Genomic DNA, 21,370 nt, shown 5'->3' on the forward strand with positions numbered 1-21,370 from the left:
GCGTAATCTCATGTTGCAGAGAGCAGCAGGTCGAATGTTCTATTCTTGGGCAGAGGTCAGTTGAATTGGGCCAGGAAAATCATAGAACACAAAATAACTTTGATGTATTCATAGAGATATCAAATATTGTTATCCTAGTGTTTGGAAAATACAGTGGATATAATTATTAAAGCCTTGCTAAGTATGAAATTGTCATTTAAAGTGATATGTCATTGTAAAAACTGATTGTCTTTTCAATTAGTGAATGGAAATTAAATTTAGTCAGTTATTCTCTCGAAAATACGTTTATTAAATATCTGTCTGATAGTTCACCTCAATGATATAAGACTAAAGCATTTTAAAGCACATTAAGCACATTATATTAATGCTTATTTTTATTTAGAAAGAATCGTACATGTGTTTTTGCATATGGTTCACTTTTTTATAACTTGGGACTTTCAGAATCTAGGTCTCCAGCTGGAATACATCCTGGCAAAAGAACATGCAGACCGACTGGCCGTGATTGATGATGTGAAGGACGAGAACAGAAGAAAAGAACTTCGGAATGAAGATGAAGATGAGGATTTTCTGGATGAAGGTTAGTCTTGTGCAGTCAAAATAAATGTCTTCTTTATATGGCTCTGTTGTCCAGTGGTTGGACACTTGGTATGTGACTAGTATATCAAATGTTCAAAGTACCGTACTTGATAAAGGTTATTTACTTACAACTTTTCTTTAAGATACGTGGGTGTAAATAAAATGAAGATCTGCTGGTAACATGTCTGTCAAAAAGAAATTATAATAGCGCCGTAATGGCTGTGTTTCTCATCATCACATATTCAATGTTGTTGACAGCTTGCGACTCCTTTAAAAAAGCTTTGAGCTCATAATGGACATTGTGCTGTATAACAGCTCTCGTAATTTGACTGAATATTTGAATATGCTATTTAAATGGTAATTTTTATTTTTAGTTAGTACAAGCCTGCTTATTTTTGATAGCAGTAAATGAATTTATGCTTTTAGATGGATATTTATAAGTTGACACAGGCGAAGACACAAGACGTCTCCCCCACATTCAATGCTGTCAAACTGTCAAAGTCCATAATATGTAACAGTTATGTAGAATCCCCCCCACCCCACACCCCCAATCTGTACGGACATTAAATTCTCAAGTAAAGTGATTCTTAGTGAAATATAACTATCACCATTAAAATTAGATTGAAAAAAATTAAATGAAAAAAAAAAGGTTAATATAACAATGCATCTTGCATTTTTATAGATTTAAATAACACTGCAAGAATGATTAAGCCCATATAATCGACTTTAAAAACATAGAATATATTATGAGGATCCATGACGGGATATCAAGACAAACATAATAAATTATTTCTGCTCTCAATTGATTTTCAAATGCTATTAAAGAGGGTATTCATGTTGTCTCTACTTAAAAAAAAATGTTAAATCATAATTGGGTAGGTACTTTTACTTCCACAAGTATCCTCCCCTACTCTCTTTCCTTCTTTTATGGGTGTTTCATTATTATAGAGGTCATGGACTCACAACACAATCATGATAAGGTTCAACAGTTAGAGCCCCTGATTAGACACCTCACTATTTCCTTGGGATTGGTACTTTGCATACTGTTTCTTCTGTTACTCTAGTAGTGAATGGGTAGCTGGGTATGTTAGGGTTCGCGGAAAATAGTTAACACTAGCATCGAATCTTAGGGTATGAAGTAATTGTTATTGTCCTTTTAACTCACTCAATCCTAGAGACTTTTGCTGTTTTTCAAAATTGGAAAAACTGTATTAAAAATGAGCGTGCACATAGATAGTTTTATTCAACTATCATTAACATGCAAAAACTAAAAACATTAGCTTTGATACCACGCCAAAATTTGTCTCAGAAAAATGTAATAAATAGTCATGGGGTAAAAGTAACTCAGGTATACTACGGGTATAGTCGGTGTTAGGGTTGAATGAGTTAAAGCTATAAACCGATACAAATTTGTTCCATGGACCGTATGATTCTGAAGGACCACTTTTTTTCTAAAGAGGTTTGCCTCAAAAAAGATGGAGGGAACCTACAGTATTTCCTCAGCCCAAGTCTGCATCAGATTCATTCTGATCATTTAATAAGTTTGATATAATTAAAGAAGACGTTTTTAAAATCTATTTTGTAAACAAATTCATTTAGAATTGAAAATGAGTAAAGTGATTATTCTTAAATTAAAATTTTATATGGAATTGGCCCTGGGATGAAGTTGAGCTTATGTGTTACAGTGAATGACATAATCAGTCGGATGGTGAAAAGGTTTGAACTGAGATATTGCCGAGTTTAGTTAGAAGGTCAATTTTTATCAAAAATGAGTTCTTGTCATAAATGATTAAATCAACCCTTTTTGTACATCTTCGGGAAAGCTTAATTTCACTTCTAAATATTTTTTTTTACAGCTTGTCAAGTTGAAAAAGTATGAAATTTGAGAAAAGTTGCTGGATACCTTTCCCATACATCTGACTATAAGTTCATGAAAAATCACCCGATTTACTTCAAATAAAGATTAAAATGCTCTGCGGAGCATATTCTTTCAGAAAATGCAAAAAAAAAAAAAAAAAAAAAAAAAAAAAAATACAAATTAAAAATGTTCACCTTTCGACTGATTATGTCATGCACTGACACATATTATAACAGCTAACCTCCCTACTTTTTATTTCCTTGACAGCCTCTATCAACCAGACTGGAAAAGACTGTCCCTATGCCTTGAAAATGTTGGCTTGCCTGGTGTTGCTGGAAATCACAACCTTTCTGAGAGAGACGTTCCAATACCTGCCCAGGTCACGATGCCAGGTGAAGGAGAAGGCCTGGGAAAAGAGTATGACGAGTCGGCGGTTCAGTAGCATTGTCAGTAGCCCTGGACACTCGGACAAGAGTTCAGAATCGAACCTGACAGAACTTCCCTCTGGAATTAGTAAGATGGACCTCTCTCTCTCTCTCCCTCTCTCTCTCTCTCTCTCTCTCTCTCTCTCTCTCTCTCTCTCTCTCTCTCTCTCTCTCTCTCTCTCTCTCTCTCTCTCTCTCTCTTTCTGCCTCTTTCTCTCTGTGTCTATCTATCTCTGTCTCTCTCTCTCTTTCTCTCTCTCTCTCTCTCTCTCTCTCTCTCTCTCTCTCTCACATTTTGACCCAACCCTCAGTTGTTTCTTTAATTGGCAGTGGAAATGCTTGACTAACATTCAACACTATTATGTTATATATCATGATTTACGTTTAAAAATGTAGACTTCCGTAAAATTATTTCACATCATCTCTTTTTGAATTCGTCGTTTTAAGCATCCATTTATTTCTCCAATCACATTTCCACAGCTGGTAACATCGGCAGTCCAGGTGATCGGAAGATCAGCTTTGCTGTCTTGACTGAAAAGTCTGACTCTCTCCACTCCAGTACGACCTCATTGTCTGTTCTTGACCCACTGGTTGGAGAGGAGAAAAAGGAGAAAGGTCATTGCAGATAATTATTTCTATTTTCAAAATTTGTCAATGGATTAGCTAGCTATATTTAGAATGTCCAGGTTTTATGTTTTTATGATTACATGACACGACTTTGTCGTTATTGTCAGTTTCTGATGACAAGATGGCACGTGTAGTCAACATTTATAGGATTCTGGTGTGAGAAGAAAGAATTTGAGTAATTAAGAAAGTAAATGTCTTAAATTTAAGGATATAAAAAGGCGTTTTAAAATTAATTTTATTTATTTATTTTTCAGACTGGTTAATTATTTGACTATATAACTTGTTCTGTAGCGACTTCTAATGTTGATGCAGACAGATTGTCACTAGATCTTGTTAGATACACATTTCATAGTTTCCTGTCGGGATAAAGATAATTTGTCTTTTTGTCCACCATTCGGAGCTGGGAAATGAACAGACCTGAATTCTAAACGTGATTGAAAGTGATATGGGGCATGGACACTGAAAGATGAAATTCAGAAAACATGGCTAATACTGATTTGAAGAAAATGTCATCTTTTATTTATTGTTTTTGTTTTTTTTTTTTGTAATGGGACTTCAATGTCTTGTCCTTAAGACAAGTACTATTTTGTGATTGTTTCTTTTTTATTTTATGAAGGCCACTTAAACAATTTTATGATAGTTTATAGATCTCAATCTTAAAAGTGATTTGTGATAAATCATAAGCAAAGCTGATTATAAGATGATTGTCAGATAGTTTCTCAATAGAGCTCAATCACAACGATGGTATACAAAGATTATTAAGCAAAGGTAAGTATAAAATAAATGAGATGAATAGTCTCTGGCCATGGGCTTTGAAATTTTAAAATAGTTTATCACTGTCTCGTTTTAAAAAAATGTCTGTATTGATATTTGACTCCAATGACTTCTTTTCTTATTCAATTCATTTTTTTGTTTTGTTTTCATGCCAAAGGTCGCAGACTGGCTCAAGGACGACAGAAATTGCTCAGGCATTTCAGAAGAGGATCTGGCAACAACTTGAGTTTTAGACGCAGTTTTAAAATGATGAGGCCTGAAGGAGGCAGTGAGTAGATTTCTTTTAATTGTGTTATTATAAATGCTGTTATTACAAGGGAAGGGATGTCTTAATGATTGAATATTTATAAGAGTATTTTTCTTGGGGAGAATTTCTGGATTGTTTAGAATTTTTGTTCTGATCAGAATTTTAAATGTTTTAAAAAAGATTTAAGAAGGAGGCTTATCTACTGCAAACAATTTGTTTAAGATGATGAAACATCTCAGGAATCCCAAAGTAGAAAGGGAATACTATCACTGTGGGGGGAGTTAAGTTGCAACTAAGCGTGTCAGCTTTAACTTGGATGGTGGTGATGATGACGGTGTTTTCTCTCCGTGGAAGGCAATTGCCACATATTAATTTTTATGACTTTGGAATGAATTGTTACTTTGCAATATGATGGATAGTTTCAGAATGCTTTTGAACCTTCAGGTGTTTGAAATAGAAACATAGTTCCCCACTACTCGATGGGAAAAGGAATAGTGTGCATATTGTGAATGGTTCCCCCCCCCCCCCCCATCCATTCATCCATCCATCCATAACTTCACCTATCTATCCATCTATCCATTTATATATCTATTCATTCGTCCATCCATCTATCCATCCTTTTATGTGAAGCGCTGATGTATGTTGTTTTGTTCTCTGAAAAATATAAGAGATACATGCCGAGCATGGTCAATGACTTGAAAGGTGGCAATGATGCAGGGCTCTGGTATGAAAATTGTGTCAGGAAGTGAAAGATGTTGTACGAGTAATTAATGTGTAACAGGCGACTGTGCTGTGTGGAATCAAAATATGGTTCCATACGGCCTACTGAGAGAATAGATAAGCATTTTGAAGTGCATTGAGCACAGCAAAAATGTTGAAATTCACTATTTGAGTGTTGATAATTTTTATTGATTCATCCAATCACACCAGGCATTCGTCGAAGTGGTAGCATCAAATCACGTAAAATCAGCAGTCATTCTCTCCAGTCAGACGCCAAACTGTTGGAAGATGAGTTTGTAGGAGAGGATGTCGAGTCAGTGACAATCATGAGTGACGACACACAAGACTCCCCTGGTGACAAGGAACTGGAGATTGAAGATGAATACATGTACACCCATCTCAAATGGATCAAGGTTAATTAGATATTTCTACCTATTTGTTCTCCCGGACTCTTACCAGAGAATCCTGAAGAGAATTGACTTCATACTGATTTTGTTTAATTATCTACAGATTAAGATAATTATCCCTTCTTTCTTTTCTCTCAATGTCTAATGTTTGAGGATCTGTTCCCTTGTACCCTATCATTTGTAGAAAGGAAATGTTTTCTTGAGCCATGTTCTCTACTTTTGGTTCTCGGACATGACTGAAAGTAGTGGTCAAATGTTGGTGGATTTTGTTCTGTCACTCGTAGGACTTTGCCAGCTGCACCTGCTCACTACTAGTCCATGCTCGATTGTTTATCAAATTGTAATGGTTTTTATTGTTGTAGGTGTATGAATGACTCTTGGTTCATGTTGTCCTCTTATCTAAATTCATTGTTTGTATTAATAATAATAATAAAAATAATAATGATAATGATAATAATATAATAATAATAATAATAATAATAATAATAATAATAATAATAATAATAATAATAAAATAATAATAATAATAATAATAATAATAATAATAACAATAATAATAAAATAATAATACAATAATAACAATAATAATAATAATGATATAAAAATAATAATGATAATAATAATAATAATAATAATAAATAATAATAATAATAATAATAATAATAATAATAATAATAATATAATAATAAATAATAATAATAATAATAATAATATAATAATAATAATAATAATAATATAATAATAATAATAATAATAATAATAATAATAATAATAATAATAATAATAATAATAATATTAATAATAATAAAAATAATAATAATAATAATAATGATAATAATAATAATAAAAATAATAATAATAATAATAATAATAATAATAATAATAATAATAATAATAATAATAATAATAATAATAATAATAAAATAATGATGATAATAATGATAATAATAATAATAATAATAATAATAATAATAATAATATAATAATAATAATAATAATAATAATAATAATGGTAATATAATAATAAATAATAATAATAATAATAATAATAATAATAATTAATAATAATAATAATAATAATAATAATAATAATAATAATAATAATAATAATAATAATAATAATAATAATAATAAATAATAATATATATAATAATAATAATAATAATAATAATAATAATAAATAATAATAATAATAATAATAATAATAATAATAATAATAATAATAATAATAATAATATAATAATAATAATAATAATATAATAATAATAATAATAATATAATAATAATAATAATAATATAAAATAATAATAATAATAATAATAATAATAATAATAATAATATAATAATAATAATAATAATAATAAATAATAATAATAATAAATAATAATATAATAATAATAATAATAATAATAATAATAATAATAATAATAATAATAATAATAATAATAATAATAATAATAATAATAATATAATAATTGTAATAATAATAATAATAATAATAATAATAATAATATAATAATAATAATAATAATAATAATAATAATATAATATAATAATAATAATAATATAATAATAATAATAAATAATAATATAATAATAATAAATAATATATAATAAATATAATAATAATAATAATAATAATAATAATAATAATAATAATAATAATAACAATAATAACAATAATGATAATAAAAGTGCACATTTGTTAAGCGCATTTGTTTTTCTTGAAGGTACATGAGTCAATGTGGGCAGAACCTGTATACTTAATTATTTGTTATTTATGTCTTCTTCTCACCAAATTTCAATGTCTGAATTCTTAAAGGTTGTTGTCCAGTTGGCCAATTTGTCCAACTTTATCTGCACCCACCAAAACTATTGTCATCCCAACTGTTATGAGAGGCAGAGACGCTCGTGTTCCAGACTTATTGCTGCATTGAGGAAAATCTACGATTCGACTCATGAAGATGAAAATGATTCTGACAAACCAGACTCGAAAAGGGATTTATTCAAGGATAAATTGAAGAGAAGGGTAAGAATATATAAACGTTTTTAAGTTGTAAAATAGCTTAAACATATTTTGGAGTTTACCTCCTAACTTAGCTTGCATTACTCTCATTATATAAATATGAAGAGATAGATAAATGTTTTATAAACTGTAATTGACTTTTCCCAAGTGATATATATTTGTGTGACAGGGACAATGAATAGTGATTATATAACAATTTTGATTCCAGCTTTGATCAAATGTGTATGACTGTTGATTAGAAGGATAATCAAATCCAAAGACACAAATGTTGTGTCCTGTTTGTATTACTCTTCTTGTTATTCAGAAATAGTCATATGATATTCTCATCCATAGACAAAGAGGTAATGAAAGCAACTCTTGAACGTTAGACGGAATTTCTTTCAAATCTTAATCATGCCTTAGATTATCAGGTAATAATAGTTACAATCGTCCCTCAAAAAACATGCTGTCCCTAGAGCTGGTCTTTATCTCAGTTTTTGTGGTGTTAAACGGATACTAACATTGCTTCCTACCCTTTGTATAGAATGATAGTCTTTGTCAAGGTACTTTCTATCTGACATAATGCAACCAGCAACCTAATAACTGATAGGTGATAAGAGGAAACTACCTGTAAATTGCCGTCTCCTCAAGGGCTTACCATCAAAGTGACCACTTGTCGGCTCAAACCTACAGGCCTAATTTAAATCGTATTGTGTATCTAAGGCTGTTCTTCTATATCATTGTAACATTTTAAAAAATTGAGCTTTATATAGCGCAATTTCCACTAAATGTGCTCAAAGCGCTTTACAAGGGGTGCCTGGTCAACAGCAACATTTAACATTTAGGATGGGACATGACGCCTGTTTTACAATATTACAATTTTTCGGACACAGACAACGCTGTTAACAGCCAGGTACTCATTTTAACCTGAGTACGGTGAGAGAATGTGAGTAAAGAGCCTTCTCCAAGGATTCAACTATGTGCCAAGCGCGAGGCTCGAACCCTGGACCTTCCGAGCCGAAAGCGAGTGTCATACCACTAGACCACATAGCTGCACATTAACTACAGACCCAACCGTTTTCATGAAGAAGGCAATAACATACTGTTACTGCATATTTGATGAAAATAGTAAGATGTGATATAAGTTAGAATAAAGTCAAACTCCAAATCTTAAAAAGATCAGAAAAATTTCTCTATGGTGTCGATTATAGAGCGTCCCTCTCATGGACAGATGGAATTGTCGTAACAGTTGGGTCATTGGTTCGAATCCTCATTGCCATAAAGTTTTCATTTCTCTATTGTTTTCTGGCACTTTACTACTAACTTCATTTCGCATAATTCTTTTGGAAGTTTGTGCCAGAGGGTTGGAACGTTTCTAGAAAATGAGCATCCTCCATGTGACATGTAAGAACTCTTTTCTTGAGTAACAGGCAGTTTTCCATTGGATGAAGTGAAGCGAAGCGATCAGGTCTTACAAATATGTTTGAAATGTAAAATACAGCTCGAATGTATGTATTAGCAAGAAACTTAAAATGAGAATTTTTTTTTTTCCTCCTCTTTTTTTTTTCAGGAATCAATTTTCCAAGTTGTCTCCCCTGCACAGAAAAGAAGGGAAAGCACTCCACTTCTAGAAAAGATAAAGACTGACGTTTCCATCACCAAACTGAAGCTGAACTCTTCCTGGAAGAAAGATGACAAACCCAAGGAAGCAAAGGAAGACCCACCAATCATTAAATATCTCACCTCACAGGTAACAGTGTTATCTCAGTGTTATCTCATTCAGTGTTTTATTACATACTTGCAACCCTGCAAAAATATCTTCACCGACACCTCCACCCTTACTTTCTCCTTTCTCTTTCCCTCTCTCTGTCAATACAACAAAGAAAAATGATAAAAACTTGTGCACTAAAATTGAGCAGAGTGAAAAATCTGCGCAACTTGCTTCCTAATTTCTAATTTTAAATAATGTCGTAAATCTCAGGTATTGACAAAAGTTGATTTAAAAATTGAATAATAATAATTGAAGAATAATATCCTGGACATATATTGACCACTGGACATAACGACCATTGAATGCTTGGATGCTTGGAAACTTTCAAAACAGTTTTGAATGCATTTGCTTGTCAAAGGAATCTGTGACTGTTCCCTGTTTTGATTGGACTGTAATAGAACATTTGCAGTGATGGGCCCGTGGGCCTTTTGCAAATACAAGCCATTGAAGATTGAAGATGGATAAAACAAAATCAACCTAAATAACAAAACTCTTTTTTTTTCTTTTATTAGATGGATAGGAATGTTAATGAACTGGCTAATGCCTATCGTGAAAAGTAATCTGTTTTTTCCTGTAGACTACACACACGCACAGACACACACACACACACACACATATACACACACACATATATAGCTCATACGGTGGAGTCACGCTCTCACCGGCCAGTCAGAGTTGTCGTACCAGTAAGGTCGCGGGTTCAAACCCCCATCACCGCCGCAAAATTTTAAAAATTCTCTATTGTCTTCTGGCACTTTCCTGCTCACTTCATCTCTTGTTATATAAATGTTTGTGTTATTTTATATTCCCATGGTCAAGAAAAAAAACATTAAGCATAAGTCTTCAGGCCAGAACATAAAAAGGCGCTTTTCAAGTGTGAGGCATAATTCAACACCATGTCCTCAACAATTCTAGGGTGGCAGAACTCTGTGTAGATAAGACTGATATTTTACTCATTATCCTTATCTGTAGGCCCAGAGACTGACCCAGTGTCCCATGGCTATCCTGACGAAAGCTGCTCCCATATTGAATGTGGAACATTTCATTGACATCATGCCCGTGGCTTGGGAACTCATGTTGGAAAGTGATCAAGAACTTGCTGCAGCTGCTGGTAACAGTTGTCTTGTTTTGTCTTTATATCATCATCATCATTATCATCATCCATTATCATCCATCATCATCATCATCATCATCATCCATCATCCATTATCATCATCCATCATCATCATCATCATCCATCATCCATTATCATCACCATTATCATCCATTATCATCATTATCATCATTATCATCCATCATCATCATATCATCATATCATCCATCATCATCATCATCATCATCATCATCATCATCATCATCATCATCATCATCGTCATCATCATCATCATCATCATCATCGTCATCATCATCATCATCATTATTTTTGATGTTCTAATCACTACCGCCACCAATTTCAACTCCATATGTAATATCTTCACCTCCTTCTTATCTTCACAGCATCAGTATTTCTGCTGTCATCGGCCAAGTCTTCAGACAAAGCCAGGAATATGATTATTAAAGAACTGCAGCATGAGGAAACGAGTCAGAGAGTAAATGCTCTCCTAAGGTGGGTTCCATTCCATACCTTTTAATATCCTGGCCGGGTATCATTGTTTATAAATAACATCGTCCAATATCAGATGACGAATGGGAAAACGGGGGAGAAGATATTAAAGGATTTATTTGTAAATTTTAAAGATTGCTGGCCGTTTCCCATAAGGCAATTGTGGGTGGTCAGTAGGTACTAACCACTTCCTTCATTCCCAGAACACTTTTTCCATTTTTAAAATGAAGTACATCTCTAAAATAACCAAAGCAATATACAATTGTTCTCATATTGTTGAAATTAATTGATTTTGTTCAGTTGTAAGTGCCATTCATTGCAATATAACATTTCTTTGTACTTTCCTTTTTCAGATTTCAATCTCTATGGAAATTCCGTTTTCAAGTTTGGCCGCGAATGGAGGAAGGTGCTAACATGTACTTCAAAGTGAGTAAATATCCTTATCTAAGTCGAATCAACTGTTTTCACCATCAACAGTTCCATCAATCTTCATCACATGAAGCTGCATCTATTTTTGGATTGGATTGGATTGGATTGGACAGGAGATCTACCGTCGTTCATTTAATATTATAAGGATTTTATTACTAGTATGAAATTACTGTCCATAATAAACATAACAACGAAAACTCTCTTCGCTTACAATGGTTTATTTACCATCATCTTTTATGAAATATAAAATGTGTTTTTTATTGATTTTAATTAGGTCTGAAGATGTTTGTTATTTGGAGATAAAGTCCCTTCATTCCATTTACAAAGCCATGAATAACTCATGTGAAATCAGGAATATGACAGTTGGGTATTCGAGTACAACAGGAGACTAGCTAAATCCAATGACCACTTTTACAGTCTGTGTGAAGAGCACAGGAAGCAATAAAAAGAATGACAGCATTGGCATTCCTTTCTCATTTGGAAGTGAGCCTTAAACTACAATAGACAAGGAACTCCAATCTATTTTCCTCTCCTTTTTACTTTCTCATGTAAACAGAATGATTTAGTCAAATTGAGTATTGCTGTTGACAAGGAATATTCAAAAGAAAAAGGTCCTAATATATATTTTTCAAAAGTTTGATGCTAGTAACTAGCAAGTAGTTACATTAGCGGAAAGTATTTGAAAAGAATAAAAGGAGAGTGAAGATAACTCAACATTGAATGAAGAAATAACAGTCGTTTGACACACCCTGCCTACATTGTTTGACTTCATTTTGTTTTTGTTTTTATTTATTGGCCATTTAATCCTTTGGACCACATTTTTATTTCCGGCCTTTTTCAGCCTTACCTCAATTACTCTTGTTTATTTCAGGCCTATTTCAGCCTTACCTCAATTACTCTTGTTTATTTCAGCTCCCCCCACCCAGCATCGACTTCACACTCCCATCCCCCACCATTGGAATGCCCATGCTGAACGTGGTAGACCCCCCGTGGATGCCCCACTTCAAGACCAAGATAGAGGAAGTCACGGTGAACCAGGAGGAAACAGTAAGTTGTGAGAGGAATTGGACAAAAATGAGTCGAACAATATAAAACAATCATGTTTTAAATCCAGGAAGATAAGATGAAATGTCTCCTCATGTCTCATCGGAATAAACGAAAAATGGTTGCTGTTGTTTATCTCAATAAGTTGTGACTGTTTTTACTTTTTGTTCAATACTTTTTACAGTTAACACATTCCAGCAGCTTAGTACAGACTTTGACTGTTGTAGAGAGATTATTAAAATATTACGTAATTTATACAAACAACGGAATGATTTTATAGAAATTCCCACTGTTAACAATCGATTTAATTGTGAGATAAATGTATACAACTATTTCCTTTTTCCTTTTATTGTGTTTTGTAAATGAGGGCTATCTTTTACATGTCTAAGATATCTTTGTTGACAACCTTGTGAAACTTTTTTCTCTTTTTTTTCTCCATATGTTATATTTTATATAGACATAAATTCTATTTTTGTTAAGGTTTATGTAATGTTGAATCTGTTAATTCCCCAGGTGGGATCAAGATTTTTATGATCTCTTTACGCATCTAGCAATGATGGGTAGCTGGATCTAATAGATCAGGAAGAAAGTATTACGTATCATACAAGAATCCTATGCAATGAGTAGTAAACAGTTATTATTGTGCACTAAGCATAATAGAAACTAGGACAGTCTCCATCTCCAAAGACATTGTGACTCTGAAGGATTGTTTTTTAAATTTTCAATACAGTGCTGACCACAGGTAGTCAGAATATCCAATATTTTATGTTTATCTTACGTCAAAAGTCACTTTCTGTCTCCCCACCCCCCTCGAGTAGAAATCATTGGTAACTGCCACAACCACACGCAGGAAACAACAACAGGAGATGATTCGTAAAGCTTTGTTGGCGGAAGAAGAAAGGAAGCGAGTTGGGAGGGAAAATTTCCCAATGACAACAGCTCCTATCAGTCAATTGGCTGCGTATGAGCCGTCACTACATCACGGTGACACAGAACACGAAGAAGGTAAGGCTCATCAGGCACAGCATGGTGGACACAAGCTTTGTAGTGTTTCATATCATGTTTATCCTATCATCCATTTGTAAGGAATCACTTCACATCTGCTTTGGAAATAAAGACCTAAAGTTACCATTCTGTAGTTGTAATAAACAAAATATACAATCTTTTATAGATATCTCAAGTTAGATCTTTTTTTTTAATTTTAAGATTTTGAAAATGCTGATATAGGATTCAATTAAAAATGAAAATTATTTAATAAGTCGGAATTTTATGATATTTGAGGTTAGTGTGTATGAGAGATTGAATTTTCTGTAAAAAATTTACATTTTTGATTTATATTTTAATAAAGATAAGATGCTTTGTTTTCATTAGTGAAGATATAAATATATAGTAAGTCAATGTTCTGCTTTTTCTAGATGATCCCATACCAACTAATTAGAGCTATTGCAGTCAATATAATTTGTAGCTTTCATAATAATAGTGGAGAGCTGATAAATAAATTTAAAGAATTAACCAAGATATTCTTTTCCAAACAAGTAATTTAACTCTTGTATCATATTAGATTATTTTGCTTATCAATTAGCTTAAAACTAATTTATATTTATTATTAGCCATAAATTATTTAGAAGTTTCCTACTAACTCATTTAAAAAAATAACACAGACCATTCAGTTTTTCAATCAATTATTTTTTTTCCTGCAATGAGTAGCTGTGTACATTTTGCACGCGAATAACGTAATGAAATCTGAAGCAATTTATTAACCAAGAATTTAATTAATATAATTTGATCTGCTGTGTAATGAATGCCGTCATTTCTACCATTGTAGTTTTCATGACTGGTTTGTTGTAATGGCCATTGGTTCACACACACACATACGTACACGTACACACAGTACATGTGTACTACCTGCTCCATCCGTACAAGGCTTACACGTGTTACTCCGCTAAACTGCTGGCCCCTCAAAATTGTTGGACTGACTGGGTGAAGAATGATTGTTGTTTTGTTTTTGTTCTTATTGCTCTCTTTTCCGCCATCTACATCGATTCTTTCTATTTTCTTTTCATGTTTTGTTTTGTTGGATTTTAATATTAATATGTTCACGAATTCACCAAAGTCACAATCAGTTAGTTTTTTCACTCACTGACCAAAATCATTGGAATACATAATTAGAATTCTATATCTTACATCACAATATTTACTTTCTTTTTTCTTTGTCTTACCATCTTTTATTATTTATTAGAAGTATGACATTTTGCTTGTTTTGTAAAAGTAGAAATGACTAGACATTCACATTTTACAATGATAGATCATCATCGCCATTACCATCAGTGACAATTTTGATCTTGTTGTCATCACATCTACCATCTTTTTTAGCACCTGAAGTACCATTTGGCACCACCTTAATTATTATTTCAATGTTATTTTGCACACTGTAGTGTGTTAGAACGAGAGATAAGTGGTTGAATGGATCTGTGAGAGAAAGAGTTTCCCTTTCACAATATTTGGAGTCCAATTCTTTTGAGGGGTTTGTTAAGGTTTCCTTCCCCCCCCCCTCCCCCCTCATCCTATTCGTCTGCTAAGCGTATGCATTGATCAAACCAAACTAGAGCATTTTCTATTTACCTATACACTCCCATCCCCTCTCAATTCTATTTCCTGTGCTCGTGTCTAATGATATATTTTTTAATAAAGACATTTATTCTAATAGGAATTTTTTTTTTCTTTCTTTTTTTTTTTTAAAATTTTTTTTACAAACACAAATTGTTTGCTACAAAGTCATCTGAATGTTTGTGAAATGTCACAGCTTTTACTTAGTAATATCATTAATTATAAAACATGCTCTGTTCTAATGGCTAAGCAATCGTCTGCTTCTATGTAAAACAATGTGAAGAATAAATGCTTTTTTTTTGGTCAATTCACTGTTTTCCTTAATATTTGTTTGATCTATTTTACAAATGCATAGAATGTTATTTAGCTAAATTCTTTTAGCAAGTTTGATATAACTTTAATAAAAATGGATTAAAATTACATTTCTTAAATTTAAAATTTAAGTACGAAATATGGAAATTTAGAAGAGTATTAATTTTAGCTTTCCATTTTTTTTTTGTCTCGTGTCTCTTTGCATCTCCTTGTGTCACTAACCTTATCCATATATTACATAAAACACGTGCTTGTGTCAAGTGATCAGCATTCCCTCCCTTTACAGCAGACGCCATTCCCTTTCTGGGCAAACACGGCACTCTTCTTTCTATTATGTTAGATAAATAATTGTATGATCAAGTTTGAATGATTTACAGTTTTTGACTTTTAAATTAAATGTTTAAAAATCAAAACAAGAACATTCAAATATTGAAAGATTTACAAATAAAAAGTAATCTAAATAACCTGTTAGAAATGTTTGTTTATTTGGATTTTGTTCAAAATTAATGAATGCTGATAGTAACCTTTTTGGCAAGTCATAGAAATGTCAAGAGATAGAAAGAGGTGGTGTCTTGCTTCAGATTGTGATTGGTTCAAATTCTGCTCATGAATTTAATGGGTCACTTCATGCAAGCACGGGTCCTGGTCTGAGCTTGTGTAACTGCCATGCACTGGTTTGTTTGTTTGTCTGGCCAATCACCACAGCAATACCCGAGGAGCTGAGTCTCGCCGCTCGCCGTGTGTCTCTGGCCCCGACAAATCGGGCCAATAATCAGAGCCGCAGTATGTCTTGGAGAAATGGAAGCCTGCACTGGGGCAAACTGGCTGCTGAAGGTAGTCGTCTTCTTATCATCATCATTATCATCATCGTCGTCATCCACCAAACATTATGTTGGCTGACAATGGAAAGAATTTTGTTCTCCTCTGATGGTTTTTTAAATCAAAACTTATTCTTTGATCAAGAGAGCTGATGTTTTTATTTCTGTTTTGTTTTTCTAATTTGTACTTTTCTTTCCTTATAATTTATAAAGGATAAAATTTAGTTTATTTGAACCCCTGTATTTTTCAGTTTACAAATTTACAGATCATGTTTATACTTTTGTATATATGAATTTTGTTTAATTTTAATTGTTAAATTAGTTTCATTTTCCCTTATTTACAATTCATCTTTTATTTCTAGATTTGCTTCATTTGAAATGTTAGTTGAATTTCTTATTTTTCTAATTTATAATTCAGATTTGATTTCAAAATTTGTTTCATTTTTAATTTCTGGATTTGTTTAATTTGAATTGTTAATTAGATTCCTTTTTTTCCCTAATTTGAAATTCATCTTTAATTTCTAGATTTGTTTTAATTGGATTCGTAGTTAAATTGATTATTCCCTAAGTTGCAATTAGTCTTCTGTTTCTATCTTTGTTTTTTTTTAAATTGTCCCCCAAATGTCTTCATATTCCGAATTTTCATTTTTCTGAAATTTTAAGTTTGCCTTTGATTTTTTTTCTTTAAAGGAAACAATGATAGATTGGGCTAGAAGCATGATTAAGATAAAAGTATGTTCAGAGCTGAAATTCTTGAAGTTGAAGTCAACCGGCTTAAAAGTTGATCACTCTCACTAGATGACAATCAACTACAATAACTGTTGCATGTTGTTTTCACAATTTATTTGAGGATATTTATCGAATGCGCAACTTTTTGAATTGTCTCTCTTTCTTTGCCTCTCTGTGTGTTCTCTTTGACAATTTACTTCTTTTCATTGACATGAAAAGTCCTGATGTTTTTATTTTTATGATGAGAATGTCTGATAGAAGAAATGAAATGACGTTCTCATATTTCAACATTTTGAATTAATTTTTAGATGTTGCTGGCTCATCTCTTAATGATAAAAATTTGTAATTAATTCCTGCCAATTATTCAATATGCTCGTGTCTGTGTTATTTTTATGGTGTTTTAAAATTTTTAAAAAGAAACAACTGTGTCAAATTTATCTATTAAATATTTTTAGGTCGGCATGAGCAATGTCATATGCCAGTAGATTGATTTTGCAATATGGAGTTGGTCATGTGATATGATAAAACCAGAGTAAATGTTTTCAGTAAATGATATTCAATGATATCCTAACAGTTTTACTCTTTACTTGTATTGGAATAAAAAGCATGGAGGTTAGAGTTATGCCCCATGTTAATGATAATGAATAGCAAAAGTTGCTTAGATGAATGGCATTCTGTAAAGCAGACGAGATTTTAACTATGTATTCCTTTGCAATGTTAAATTATTCATTGGGTAACATTGATTTTTTAAAAGTATTATGAAATTGCCACAAGAGTAAAAGTAAATGAATGGATCATATTGAATGGATTGAAATGACTTGATATCAGTAATCTGATTAATGTTTTGTCGTTATTGAAATCATTCAAGCCAAATATTAGTGAAACCTATTATGAAACTGAAACTAAAAGTTAAAGTTAATCTTACATTTATAGGTATTTCATTTTTTTTTCATGTTAATTTTTAATCAGATGATAATTATATGAATATGCATGAGGTTGCATTATTAACTTAATTTGAAATTTAATATCCTCTCTCGTCCTTTTTAATATTTTCCTGTTTGCTTTAAAAGTCGATCGTTGAAAAAAGGACTTTTAAATGTTCTTTTACACGTTCAATTTTATTTAAAAGCCTCACTGAATTCCAAACCAACTTACCATGTATGACCTTCATGTCACATTTTGTTTCACTTTTGACGTTTTTTTTTCTTTTACTTTCTCTTTTTTTTAAATTATGCATTTATTGGGTGAATTTAAAGAAAGAAGAGAAATAGAAACTAAAAAGCAAAACTATTTTGATTTTCACTCAAATTTGAACTTCATTTTCAATTAACCATTCAACCTTTTGAGGACTTTTGGAGAATTAAAATGATTTAAAACTCCAGGTTTTTTTTTTTTTTTTTTTTTTTTGGGGTGTATTTTGTGTAATTTTGACAAATTCTCAGATGTCCATTTTTTTAACATCTCGAAAAGTTAAGCATCACCATTTCTGTGATTTCTGAAAAATACAGTTGTTGAAATATTGCATTTGGCTTCTATTTTGATTTTATACAACTGATATTGATATTGACAAAGTTACCAAAAATGCAAAAGTCGAGACCAGTTTTCTTTTTGTTCACCTGGTATGATATATTCATGAATTATTTATAGACAATAATAGAAATGTATTAGACATCAAGTGAAAAGTATGGAAGATGATCCAGCAACCACCAATCGAACAACATTCTGGATAACAATCTACAATTGTTCAGATTTTAAATGTCATATTTATTTAGAGTTTTTATTCGTGATGGGCATCTTAGTACAGTACAATTACGTTAAACCGAAAGAAGCTAAACCGAAAAATACCTTAAACCGCAAAGAATTTAATAAATTGTACTAGTTTCTTCATTATCTTTGTACTAATTCTTACGATGAACCGAAATACTTCTAAGCGGGACTTTCTTTAAACCGAAACAACTTGAGAACACCTTCCCTTTATCTCTCTATATTTTTCTTCAAAAATTCGGGAAGGAGGCCACACGTAATAATGCCCGGCGATATTAAACAGAGCGTAAGTATAAGATGAGGGTGGGTGGGGGGGGTGGGGGGGGGGGGGGGGGGGGGGGGAGGCAAACACTTCAATCACTGCACTTGGGCTTGGCCAACACCACAATCGCACAGACTGGAAAAGGAAGACAGCGGGTGACTGGCAGGCGAAAAATGAGGAAAGAAGGGGAGTTGGGGTGTAGAATCACGCAAGCGAGATGTTCTCGCTTGTGTGATGATGCTTTGGAACTGACTGGATTTTCAACACGATGATAAGGAGAGGGGGGGGGGGGTGGGTAGACAACTTACCATTGACATGCCATTTCATTTCCACTTTGTTTAAATGTGTGTGTGAGGGGGGGGGGGGGTTCTATGTAATTAGGCCTTTGAACCTAATGGCTTTTCAACAAAAGAGAGATGTGTAGTAGACAGTTTAGCATTGACACGCCTTTTCATTTCCATTTCACTTCACCTCTGAGTAGCTGCGCATCATTCATTATCAATTATCGCACAAGAACTTTCGATCTTATTTTAGCTTTGCATTTTACTAAAAGATGTCTAAAAGAAAGCACTGTGCTTACACGTTTGAGTTTAAAATCAAAATACTATGTGAAGTCGATGGAAAAAAGTTGATCAAGACGGAGATATGTAAAATACACGGCATCCCGAACTCAACTCTTTCAACAATTTTGAATTGAAAACGAAAACCCCCAAAAATATTTTTAAAACACACACAAAAAAATATAAAAAAATTAATGGTTACGAAGACGGCATTTATTCAACAACTCCATTTATCGGGAAACCCATGATACGATTAAATGAGCAAATTCCTTAAATAGTTACTACCCTTGAAAAACATTGCAAAACGGGAACTTGCTTTAAACCAAAATGTCTTTAAACCGAAATGGTTTAGAAGGTCCCCAAAATTTCGGTTTAAAGTAATTCTACTGTAATTTGAACGGAAAAATTTATTAATAAAAAATGATATTTAATTCGTAACCCTGTAATATATCCATATAAATAAATTAAATTAGAAATGCTAAAAATGGAATGGTTAAAAAAAAAGAAAAGTTGAAAGGAATGATGAAGTGTTATCATTAGTAATGACAATACTCTTGACAACGATATTTAATGTTAATGAAATTGACAATCATAAGCATTGGCCAAATGACAACCCACAGTTTTCTTTTCCGATCATTTCACAAGCCATTGGATAGACTGGAGTAAAAAAAACCAAACAAAACATAAAAATCTGATGTTGATTTCATACAAAATTGACATTTTTTTTTTCATATCTGAATTATCGATATATATATATATCATTCTATGACTTTTAAAGAGATGGATTAAGAATGATCAAGCTTCAAATAACGACACAAATATTAATAATAGATATGCCTTTTCAAGCGATTGAAATATTTATAAGTTAAAATATTAAATTCATTACTGCACTCTATTTCAAAATATTTTGATATTAACTCACTCAATCCTAGATATTTTTGATACTTTTCAAAATCGGAAAAAAATGTATTTAAAGTGAGCATGTGCATAGATTAGATAGCTTTCTTCAACTACCATTAACATGTAAAAATGAAAAAGATTAGCTTTGATACTACGCCTATAGTTTGTCTCAGAAAAATGTAATAAATAGGCATGGGGTAAAAGTAACCCCGGGTAAACTACATATATAGTCGGCGTTAGGGTTGAGTGAGTTAAAATAAAACCTGGTCTTTGTTTTGTCAGAAAAAAACAAACCTGTTTTAATTAAAATTTTAGTGACAGGAAACAATCACCAGTTAGGGGGTTATTGTGGATAAAAAAATAGTAAATGATCAAAATCAATAAACAAACAAAACAGAGAAGCAAACAAACAAAATAAATGGAGATACCGGCTGTACCAGACTCGTCTGTCAAACAGCAAGAAAAGGAACAAACGTCACTCAACATAAGACGCATTTCTTTAGTAAAATATGCATTAGAACAATGAGAACAGGGAATTGCGTGAACAGACTTTCCACATTTTGCTCTTTTGTCATTTCTAAAAGGTACTTTATCATGTGTAATGTATTTCAGTCTTCTGATGAGGAATTGTTGAGAAGCGTGGCAGATATCATCGTAACCACTTCAATTCAATTTCTTAGATCATTAAGAGCTTAATTTTGTTCACCTTACACATCAGGTCTATTATTACTTTCGTGCAGTCACTGAGTTGGGACACTAGGTATTTGTGGTTAAAAATTGGAAACATTTTCGACATATTATAATGCTTACACTCTTTCTTTTTTTATTTTTCTAAACATTTCATTTCCTTGTGAGCTTAGCGCTTTGGATCTGCCTAGGATCAATTTAAATATTTGTATGACGAATAAATGTTTATTGCAGCTTAATTGTAT

General features: G+C 32.0%; 1 protein-coding gene across 5 annotated transcripts in view; it reads left to right on the top strand.

Annotated features, from left to right (window-relative positions):
- Nucleotides 1-21,370, top strand: part of LOC144968908 (protein unc-80 homolog) — a 105,817-nt gene that overhangs the window by 30,244 nt on the left and 54,203 nt on the right. For 3 of the 5 annotated variants that reach the window (XM_078907748.1, XM_078907749.1, XM_078907753.1), the window contains 14 exons: nucleotides 1-55; nucleotides 442-577; nucleotides 2,702-2,947; nucleotides 3,340-3,474; nucleotides 4,418-4,528; nucleotides 5,438-5,640; nucleotides 7,457-7,663; nucleotides 9,210-9,389; nucleotides 10,383-10,521; nucleotides 10,908-11,016; nucleotides 11,367-11,439; nucleotides 12,355-12,489; nucleotides 13,305-13,491; nucleotides 16,111-16,239. The exon at nucleotides 1-55 is cut by the window's left edge and continues 161 nt beyond it. In XM_078907748.1, coding sequence (XP_078763874.1) covers nucleotides 1-55; nucleotides 442-577; nucleotides 2,702-2,947; nucleotides 3,340-3,474; nucleotides 4,418-4,528; nucleotides 5,438-5,640; nucleotides 7,457-7,663; nucleotides 9,210-9,389; nucleotides 10,383-10,521; nucleotides 10,908-11,016; nucleotides 11,367-11,439; nucleotides 12,355-12,489; nucleotides 13,305-13,491; nucleotides 16,111-16,239 — 2,045 coding nt within the window. The remainder of the gene's footprint in view (nucleotides 56-441; nucleotides 578-2,701; nucleotides 2,948-3,339; nucleotides 3,475-4,417; nucleotides 4,529-5,437; nucleotides 5,641-7,456; nucleotides 7,664-9,209; nucleotides 9,390-10,382; nucleotides 10,522-10,907; nucleotides 11,017-11,366; nucleotides 11,440-12,354; nucleotides 12,490-13,304; nucleotides 13,492-16,110; nucleotides 16,240-21,370) is intronic. The other 2 variants (XM_078907750.1, XM_078907751.1) reach the window with 1 other exon arrangement.

This window comes from Berghia stephanieae, chromosome 3 (assembly GCF_034508935.2).
Source record: "Berghia stephanieae isolate SIO BIC M18660-M18661 chromosome 3, UCSD_Bste_1.3, whole genome shotgun sequence".
NCBI classification, from domain to species: domain Eukaryota; kingdom Metazoa; phylum Mollusca; class Gastropoda; order Nudibranchia; family Aeolidiidae; genus Berghia; species Berghia stephanieae.